We start from the raw sequence: 10,737 nt of genomic DNA on the forward strand, positions 1-10,737 counted from the left end.
AGAGAGAGAGAGAGAGAGAGAGAGAGAAGGGGGGGAGAGAGTTGCGAGTAAAGCTGTAGTTTTGGAGTTCGCGCTTGTAAAACAGTCCTTAAAGTTTCCCCGTGAAAATTATGTAATCGTGGAACAACATGGCATATTTTGAAGAACTGTAAGAGAGTTGTTTGAAATTTTACCACACATTCTACCAGTAAAATAAATACCAAGTATAATTATTAGTAGAATGTATGGTAGGATTTCAACAAAGTCTCAACAAAATTCTTCGAAACGCCGTGCCGTCCCACGACCGCAAGATTTTCAGGGTAAATTTGAAAAAAGAAAAATCATCCGCGCGTACACAAAATTACCGAATAGCTGCTGGACGCTACCGCGGGGTGCGTGCTGGACCGCGAGATCACACTTCTTACCCTGCGGCCGCAGCCCCGAATACAAGGACAGTCCGCGGCGCCGGGAGAACCGCGGTGCGGCACGCTTAACGCCAGATTGAACTTTACCCCCGCATACCTTGCCCTCGTTGCATAGAATGCCGCCGTTGCGCGCTACTACGGTGCACTTTGCGAGACCGAAGCGAGGTCCGTCAAACAGGCCACGAGGTGCATATATCGCGGCACGCAGCGGCATTATGCGCGCTACATAGCGTATCGAGTACATCGAATATCCATCGCCCGACGACGACGACGGCGACGGCGGCCCCGTCGTCGCCTGGATGGTTTTCGCGGTGTGTCGCTTGCGTATGTATCGGCTGGCATAATCGCGGGCTTACAGCCTACATAAGGCGCTTACAGTGCTACGGAGTCTTAAAGCGCCTATCTCCCCGTACAAGATGCTCCGAAATTTCCCGTAAACTCGACGATGGCCTCTTTAGATTGCTCGCGCTCACGTCGGGCGAGACGTCTCTCTAGTATTAAATCTTAACTTTACAGTTGTCAAAATATCAGGGGGCTCGATGATTAAACCGTCAGGTGGAATTGCACGGAGGGACTGTCTCAGATTCAATTAAGTGTTCTGTTATTTTAGGACTTTTCAAACACGACTGTCGATTATCGAACCTTGGAACTTTAATTTAGTTACTGATTGCACAGTGTCTTGAGGGCGGGACGAGGAAATCAGGTCGTTTTGCGTTTGGAAAATTAAATAAGAGTACGTGAGAAGTATAACCCTCGGGTATACTGCACGGAGGGACCGATATAGTTACCACATGTCTAATTAGTACACTGAAAAAAATTTCTGGTTGAATATGGACGAATCGGATAATTCCTTTAGGATTTACCAGAATTCCTTTAGGATTTACCAGAATTTCTGTAGGATTACAGGAATTCTGGTAAATCCTAAAGGAATTCTGGTAAATCCTAAAGGAATTATCTGATTCGTCCATATTCAACCAGAAATTTTTTTCAGTGTAGAGGTGTGGCATATTGATGTTATTTTTTGGCATCTTTTGCGTTTTGTTTTTCCGGATTTTGCATTACTTTGATAATGTTCTTGATAGTGCCGTGGCCAGAGGTGGGCAGGGCATCAATAAAACTTAGGCCCGGTTTCACCGACGTCGCTTAACTTTAAACTTAGTTTAATTCATTCTTTGTCTCTTTCCAGCTACTTTAGAAAGAAGCAAAGAATGAATTAAGCTAAGCTTCAAGCTAAACAACGTTGGTGAAACCGGGCCTTAACGTTTTGATAGTACAATTTACGACATTTATTAAGGCTAAATATATGTGAAAAAATGTAACATGGAACATAACATATTAAAAAGCATGGAACAAATTATTGAAATTACATATCATTTTCAGGCTATAAAAGCAGTAACGTGTCTAAAAAAAAGTAAACAAAAACTAGTCTTAGGCATAAATCTCTTTGGATACAGCGTAGACGTTAGAAATGTTTGCTAAGAAAAATTGCGACTTTTGACGTTATTTGGACGCCATTTAGCGTTTTAAAAACGTGTTAAAACGAAGTTGGGGGCTCCAAGATGTAAAGAAATGACATTGGCAACGTTCCTGGAGCATTTTGCGATATTTTGCGTAAAGATAACATGAAAATGTCACACCTCTACCAATTAGGGTTGGCACAACCCCAATAAATAGTAATATTTCGAACGGCTATATCTGTGGTTGTCATACCCACATTGGTATGATAAGTAGTGGAGACAACTATGTGCGTTTTGTGCAGCAAACTTAATGAATGCTGCAACACAAATCAATGTAAATGCCTCTACTATTTATACGGCATTTTCACTTCAGTTATTTTTGCCCTAGCCGGTCTTTCCGTGTGTAAAAAAAGTATGTGAAATTACGTACGTATTACAATAGTAGCGAAAATATGTAAATTCATGTACTGTTACAAAAACATTTTTTTTATTACGCTTTGTTGTGCAAATACTAGTTTACCACATGACGAAAAATTGCAAAGCATTGCAAAAATTGGCACAATTAAAAGCAAGCAGTTTATTTATTGTATACGGTGATCATTTTACGTACAAGGTGTGAATTTACTGACGTGTGTAAATATATACATACACCTTTAACAGGTGGTCCCAATATTACCCGCTGTAACGATTGTAATTATACATGTAATTTTTGTAACAGCGTACTTTCGATTAACTGGAGGGCAAATTTGTTGCAGTGACGCATGCGGACTTGGCAGAGGAAGAAGAATAAATTGTACGACGGACGGCCATGCGAGCAGTGAAAAGGCAGACGATAAGGACGAGGAAAAGAGAATCGAGTAACTGCAGATGAAGAGGGCCGTTATCCCGTAATTTTTCCGCAAATGTGATTTGGAGGCCGCGACTTTTCAACGTATTATTTGGCAGCCGAAGCCGAGATAGGCGGCAGAAAGCACGAGGTTGACAATGTAAGGAAACAGTCGGGGCAGATCTGTCTCCTTAGCGTCATGCTTTTAACGTCGTACCTGATATCGCTACCATTTAAGGAGGAGGTAACCGAACGACGATCTCATACCGTATTAATAGTCTAATCTGCGCGAAAGCTCACAGATGAAATGACGTGCGTGGGCAATTGTATGTACATGTACATATACAGATACACGTGCGTGAAAGCGTAAGGCTTCTACGTGTCGTCTCCGATGCGCTGATCTATCATTCGCGACGGTTACCACCGAAACGAGTGAGGGAAGGCGAATTAAATGCGATTAGCTCCACAATTGGATTAGTCGCGAGAGTAAGATGTGAAGGAGAGGCGGGATGATCGTGGAAGCGCGGGATCAAACGTGTGCACGCGTAACGTGAACCAGCCCGGTCAGCCTCGCCGCCCCCTCGCGCTCATCCCCCGCGGATCGACGCGGTCTTCGGGTCTCCTGGTGATGCGTCGTCGAGCACGCGGGCGGGATGGCGGAAACGACGGCGCACAACCGCACGACGTACGACGGGACGACGGCGGGAAAGCTGAATCTCACGTCGATGACGTTTCTACCTTCCAACGTGGTCGCGGCCGCGTTTAACGCCGAGACGACTAACCCGCCCGCAGCGATGACGGGCGACCCCGCGGTCGTCACCACCGTCAAGCCGCACCATCGCGTCTACAACGTGACGGAGTACCTCGTCGAGCAGGACGAGCTCGATCACAGTAAGTAGCACGATGTGCCGCGAGGATACGGCCGTAAAGCGCTCGCCGGGGACACGAAGTGGGTGCCGTCGCCTCTTCACGGTCCGAATTTTAATTAATTATGCATCCGAGAGGTCGAGACGTTGAATCCTCAACCAAGTCGCCCTGACTCATCTCCCGGGCTGCATTTCAAACTCGGTCACCGTTGAAAATCACCTGGGACGCGTCCCTCGGCGGCGGCCCGGATAAGTTCGGGATTGTCGGTTTTATGAGACAAATTTGCGGTCGATCTTTCGCCGCGGCGAAAATTCGCCGATCGAGTGTCCGGTTGGGAAAACGCTTGATCCTGAAAAACGCGACGGGGACTAATAAAGAAAGCGATATTTTGCATAAAGTTCGCTCGCTCGCTCGATAAGCACGGAAAGCGGCATTTCTTTCGAGAGATCTTATCCGGTCGCGCCTCGCGAAGGACTCGGAAGAGACCGAGACGTTATTCAGCGAGAGACTGCAGAATTATTGGCGCCGTCGTGAGATAATCGTCATAGATTTATGCATTTATACGTATCCGTATCCGTCGATACGCCGTGCGCGCGTAAGCTGACAGGATAATCATGCGGGAGGATCAGCTAGTAAAGGATTCAAGTTATTGTCGTACTTTCGCCTCAAGAATTTTATGATTATTGTATTTCAGGTATCCTTGCCAACTTTTCAGACATACAGACCGTTTTGCTTGCATGCATATCGACGTTATTACCGCTGATCATCGCCTTGGGGATCGCCTTCGGCGTCAGGTATGCTAATTTTGCTTATTGCGAAAGGGATACTCGAAGAGTGCCGGCCGGTTATTTCCCCCCCCCCCCCCTCCTTTTGACACGCACAGCCAGCTATAAGTTTTTCTAATATGCGTATCAGGCACGTGTGGCGAAAGTATCGGAGCGACAGGGACAGCGGGAACGGTTTACCTTGGTACAAGAACGTCTGCAACCGCGATAATGCAGTCGAGTCGCAACATCATCATCCGCATTCCGGAAACGTTCCCGTTGAGGCTGCCACGAGGGTTCTCTCCGCACAAGACGTAAGCTAACGACACTTTAACAGCCCTCGCCAGGGCGGACGAGGGAAAAATCTCGCGCGAATAGAGCGTTGCCGCCGGCGAGATCTCGGCCTTGCGGGCCGAGCATAAAAGTTCGCGCGCGACGCGGAACTTAATGGGACATCGGATGTAAATTATCTTCCGCGTCTGCACGGGAGAGAAATTGCGAGGTAATCTGCATCGAGAATGTGGACCGTGTTGTAATAAAAAAAGAACTCGGATAGAACAATGATAAAACCGTACGCGAGACCTCCTTGCTAATTGGGGCAAGATTTTTCGTAAGTCGCGAGAGGAAAGGCGCGTGGAACTTGAGAGGAGATACAGGGGGAGGGGGAGAGAGAGAGAGAGAGAGAGAGAGAGAAGTGTTGTACGGCCAGCACGGCGTGGATACGTTAGGGACTTTAATGGAATCGATACCAGCCCGTTTGATCCTCGTATGCATGCTCGATTAGCTTACATAATACGGTAACCACGCAAATACCGTCGGCCTTGGTTTAAATCTTGATGCTGTGCCGTAATAGGATACGCGGCAAACATTTACGGAACTTGCCCCAGATTGCACAACGGGGACGTAAGGATCTGTTCCGCACGGCTACGTACTGTACGTACAATTGTCACGGTTGTTGCGCGGAGGCCGCGGGGTCGGCGGGGCGGCGGCGGCGACCGCGGCGCGACGCCCTGCCGATCGCACGTGCGAAGCACATTATGCAGCGAGCGAGGAGCCAAAATCTACGGCTACGGACGTACCGTTACAGGCGCTTTGCATTTAATAGCGATGCATCGCCGCGCCGTTGCGCCCATTCGTCTCGCTTGACCCTTTCGCTCCGGCGGATTCCTTCCGGCTGAGGACCACCTCGTAAAATGTCATAACGCGTACACGCGGCTGCGCGTCTATATACAATTCTCGCGTAATTGAATCGATGCCCGATAAATTCAGTCGACCGGGATTTCGTCGTGTTCCCACAATGCCGCTTTGTTCATTGAATTGGAATTTTAAATCGACGTTGAAACAGCTAGACGTCACGCGGACAACTTTGTCGGGGATTTTTCGACATTTCCCACCTCGCTCGCCCGGGGAAATTTAAGATCGCGCGTGTCGCCACGCGCGTAGACTCGCCCTCGTGATCGCGTGCGATTCGCAAGCTTTGAGCCGCAGTCTTTGTCGCTCATTCGAAAATGATAAAGGAATTTCATTTATCAATTCTTTATAGGCTCTCGAGTTATTTGCCGCCCCTTCCCTCTCGTCTTCAGGATACCTCTTTGGAAAATTTTAATTTTAGTAGACACGGATAAAAATATCTTCTTGTTTATTAAAAACTCTAAACTTGATTTATAATCACCTGTTACGCTATTTTACAGTAATAGAATTCTCGTTATGGACGACAGTCTCAGATTTCTCGCGTTGGCACCTGCAAAATATTCGGAGATTCGTAGAGCTCATTAATCACACACCGGATATAATTAGATCCTGGATAAAACACGATACTGCGCGACAAAGGTTGATCTAATTTTAAAGTAAAGAAAAGTCTCCTAATACGGGACAGCGGAGTTCCCGCTAAATTAATGGACACCGTCCGTTGGTTCCGCCATGACTCTATTGTCCTTGGGGTAAAATCTGTTTGGTGGAAAACCGATCGTTAGATCGTGCAATCGTTGCGAAAAGAAAAAAAAAGATTTGCGATTGAATTTGGACGCTGAAAATCTGCTATCTCGTATTAGAATCCTATCTCGTAAGAGGACTGTCGCTCTCTCAACGACAGCTGTGGAGGATTCGCGTATACGTAGTTCGATCGCGCGACTCGCCCCACGAGTATCCGAGAGATTCTCCAATTTCTCCAATCGTGCACGAGCTCCGGTACCGACTTTTATTATCCGTCGTATCTGCAACTGTCCTTCGCAGCTCCGGGCCGCGACGGAATTATAACAGATCGCGTTCATGCATTGTGCACGTGGCCAATAAATTCGCGTTTGCCGAGCCTACGTAGAGGAATCCATTAACTTTGCCTACCAATTGGACGACGCATGCGGTGCATATTGTTCGGGCCGGGCGCGTTATACGCCGCGGACCGAGCGTGCAACGCTCTTGACGCGTGTGGGCGAGCGCACGTTGCAAACGCATAACGCACGCGCGGTGTACGTGCACATCACGCACACGTTATTGTTTACGTATGTGCGTATGACTCAGCCAAAAATACCGTACGTCTGCTTGGCGCGGGAGAACGATGGGGATTGACCTGATTTTAATTTCGCGTTACACGCGATCGCGATGGGCGCGCGGCGGGTTTTAGCTGAATTTTTCAACAAAACGCGCCGTTTCTCCGCCAGACGCGCGCTCACCGCAAATCGTTTCTCGTTCTATTCCGCCGTTTCGCCGGGCTCGCCGTGCCGGCGGCCGTGGCGTGCGGATGCAAATGTCGGCGCGCGCGAAGGTCAAGAAAAGTGCACTCCATCACCTTGGTATATTACGTGCACCTAGCGCGCGCTGCTAAACTTGAACGGGAATGAAGAAACATGTGCCGATATATAATATATTGTATATAAATAATTTATTATATAAATATCTCATCGATCACACAAACGTGAAACTGGAAAACAATCGAGTTTCTAAAAAGGGAGAAGAAAAGGAAGTAAAATGGGGGAAGGCGACGCTTGTATCGGCTCTCGCTGTCTTCGAATAGCCGAGTTTCAAGATATTGTCAGTCTTCCCCATCGCGAATGCTCATCTCGTTCGCTATAAATGACCATCTTAATTATTCTCGCATATAAAAAGATAACAATTCTATTTACGATTAACGCGATGAACGGAAAGACAAATCTACACGGGGAGAATTTTCTCTTCAGGCTAAAGTTTTTTAGCCTGAAAATCATGTAATCGTGCACTGAAAGAACCGTATATTAATAATAAATGTAAGAATTTTTTGTGTCCGGTCTTAATAAATATTTCTTTATAGTTAATACATGGTATATTAAGAATTACCAAATATTATATATTAATTGATGATATTTTTACTGTACGGTCACGTACATTACTATTTAATATCACGAATTTATATTAACATTTATATATTTCTGACAAAGTAATCGAGTTCAAACTTAGGGTATATTAATAATTATTAAAGTATTTTTCTCGGTGTGGGACAACGTGACATTTTCAAGAATTTTGTGAGAGTTTGTTTAAATTTTAAACACAAAATTCTTCAAAATGCCACTTTGTCCCACGATTACATGATTTTCAGGATAAATTTTACTAGTAAGATCTATGGTAAAACTTCAAACTGTCAGGAAGTTGATCAAAATGCCATGTTGTCCCGCGATCACATGATTTTCAGGGTAAATTTTAAAAGAAAATTCTCTCCCCGTGCAGCTGCCGTAAAACTGCACGTGGCAGCTAAATTTCAGTTGTAAAGTACGGACAGCTAATGTTTGATTGCGACAGCGAAATATTTTGCGACTGTGCCTATTGCATTAGGTGCGACAGCAAATCGTTTGCTGCAATTTAGAAATTTACAGTTATTGCGGCAAAATACTTTTAGCAAACCCTGATTAGCTACGGTAGCGAACTTCTTTTTTTCAGCGTGCACTTTCGAGTTTCAAAGTGACAGTAAACGTTGAGATCCCGGCGGAGTCTCTCCAAGTTGAAATGCTTCGAGCAGAGAGAGAGAGAGAGAGAGAGAGAGAGAAAGAGAGAAAGAGAGATATCTCTTTCGTTGCGTTTAACGGTGACGCTGCGTAGCATATGTCGAATAATGGTCGAAGAAAGCTTCGCCCACTAATGAAATATATTATACGCCTCTCTTTACCACTGTTCGACTGCCTTCCTCCTCCTCCTCCTCCTCCTCCTGCCTCCACCTCTCCCCTCCGCCCGTAGTCCGCGGAGCAAAAGGGCATATAATGCATAAACACAGACGTCGGTGAAAGTTGCATACGATGTTTGACTTCTGCAATTAAACCGGGCCAGCTTTCCATGCGACGCGATTCGCTTCTCTTCGAACGCGACGGTTTCATTAGTACCGGTGTAATCCGCCTCTCTCTAATTTCGCCGCTCGTCTCGTCGCCTTCGCGGTACTTTCTAATAAAATTGCGGTCAATCATTTCCAGTTTTCGGACGGCGCGGCGGTGACGCACGGCCGCATAGAGATGCTTCCTTTCTTGCAACTTTGTCGCGACGCTGCCGCGAACATTTTAAGAATATTCTTCAAGAACACTTGGAATATTCCGTAGGTCATTTTTATATATTTATCTTACGTTCGTGGAACGTTCGACTGGCACCGCTATAAATCTTTTTCGAATGCGAGTAGAATAATCTATCGAATATAGCGTGTCGGTTATATATGGTATGATCACAGGTTTCACAGGCCTTTTGCATAAGATAAGTGTATTACGCAATAAGCAACGTGCAATACACGAACCCGATGAATATTCAAAAATTATTCCGAACAAATATTCCAAAGGCATCTCTCGACGAATATTCCAAGAGCGTTCTTCTTTGTTATGAATATGCGATTTCTAATTGTAACAATCTATATATATTTATAGAATAGTCGATTCGAATATTCCGAAATTACGAATATTTGCACTCCAGAAGAATATTCGTAGAACTATGTGTGCTATCTGGGTTGTAACTCGATTATAGAAATTCTTTAGAAAACAATTATGTTAATGAAGGCTCTGTGTAAGGACAACAGTGAGTTAAGATAAGGGCGATAGGAGCCTTTGACAAATTTTTAATACGATATTTAAAGGTGCTTTCACATAGATGGAAATGAACAAGAAACGTCTGACGTTTAAATTTGTCGATATTTAACACTCAAAAAGAGAAATTGGCGTGTTCTTGTTCATTTTCCGTCTATGTGAAAGCACCTTCAAATATCGTATTAAAAATTTGTCACAGGCTCTTTTATCGCCCTTATCTTAACTCACTATTGTTCTTTAGAAAAGTCACTGTCGATAGATCAAGAGCGATATTCATAGTCAGATCTTATATTTAAGATCGTCTTAAGATGATTTTTTAATACCCTTACGGAAAAGTGGCGAAATAATTACTAGACTGTATATCAGTAATTTAACCATTAGAAATTGCTGATGCACTTATTCATTAATGACCTCAGTTTTACTGAGGTTCATACTTTCATAATCTTTATTCCCGTCTATGCATCGAGTTTCAGGCTGCAGTTCACACAGCTTCTATGGAAGTCTGTGCATACATACAGCCTGAAACTCAGTGATTTGTGTAGATTGTGAAAGATGACGATAACAATGCAGGTCCAGGCATCAATGAATAAGACTGCACAGTAACTTTCTAGCAATTATTCCGTTGCTTTTCCGTAAGGGCGTTCCGTAGCCAATAAAATGCTCCACGCAGCTTCTTTAGATAAATTCGAGACGGTCCTGAATATAAGACCCGACTATGAATACCGGCCTAAATTGTACCGCGTCATTTCTCATGGTCGTTGCGTATATTCTTGCGAAAAGCTTATCTCCGACCGCATCGCAAACGCGCCGGGTCGCTGTTAAACGAACACCCTCGATACCGCAATCCACGAATATCCGTGGAAGCCGAAGGGCTGAATTCGAACGAAAACGCGAAACGTACGCGGCTAACAGTTTTTGCCGTGGCAGAGAGCATGTATCCCGCGTATCAAGTGCGAGGCGGAGCGAGGCGGAGCGAAGCAGTAACCGAGCAGCGCCAACTTTCATTGATCACACGTGTCCCTACGGAATTAAACGCACTTGAGAACGAGGATAAAGCGGGGCTGCGCGGCGGGCGAGCAATTCAAAATAATTCAGGACAAACAGCCCTTCGGCGAAAGTGGAAAAGTAAATTTTGCCGATGCGAACGCGCGCGCACTCATACACACGCCTTATTCAGTAGATACGCGGCGAAGAGGTGTTTATGAAATGTCCACATGTCGTTTGCATTATTCGAAATTCATTTGTCCCCTTGCAGAAAAGAGAGAGAGAAAGGGAGAGAGAAAGAGAGAAAAAGAGAGAGAGAGAGAGAGAGAGAGAGAGAGAGGAGAGGAGAGAGAGAGAGAGAGAGAGAGAGAGAGAGAGAGAGAGAGAGAGAGAGAGAGAGAGAGAGAGAGA

The 10,737-nt window shown here is 45.4% G+C and overlaps 2 protein-coding genes across 4 annotated transcripts in view; one reads left to right on the forward strand and one right to left on the reverse strand.

Annotated features, from left to right (window-relative positions):
• LOC105564413 (partner of Y14 and mago) overlaps positions 1–10,737 on the reverse strand; it is a 90,167-nt gene that overhangs the window by 11,687 nt on the left and 67,743 nt on the right. The window lies entirely within an intron of this gene.
• LOC105564412 overlaps positions 1–10,737 on the forward strand; it is a 45,729-nt gene that overhangs the window by 6,601 nt on the left and 28,391 nt on the right. For 2 of the 3 annotated variants that reach the window (XR_001009120.1, XM_012016757.1), the window contains exons 2-4: positions 2,617–3,578; positions 4,249–4,348; positions 4,470–4,632. Coding sequence is in view for 2 of the 3 variants with exons in the window: in XM_012016757.1 (XP_011872147.1) it covers positions 3,341–3,578; positions 4,249–4,348; positions 4,470–4,632 (501 nt within the window). In the remaining variant the exon portion in view is untranslated. The remainder of the gene's footprint in view (positions 1–2,616; positions 3,579–4,248; positions 4,349–4,469; positions 4,633–10,737) is intronic. The other variant, XM_012016758.1, reaches the window with a different exon arrangement.

Source organism: Vollenhovia emeryi, unplaced genomic scaffold (assembly GCF_000949405.1).
Source record: "Vollenhovia emeryi isolate VEMERY1.0 unplaced genomic scaffold, V.emery_V1.0 DF939165.1, whole genome shotgun sequence".
Taxonomy (NCBI): domain Eukaryota; kingdom Metazoa; phylum Arthropoda; class Insecta; order Hymenoptera; family Formicidae; genus Vollenhovia; species Vollenhovia emeryi.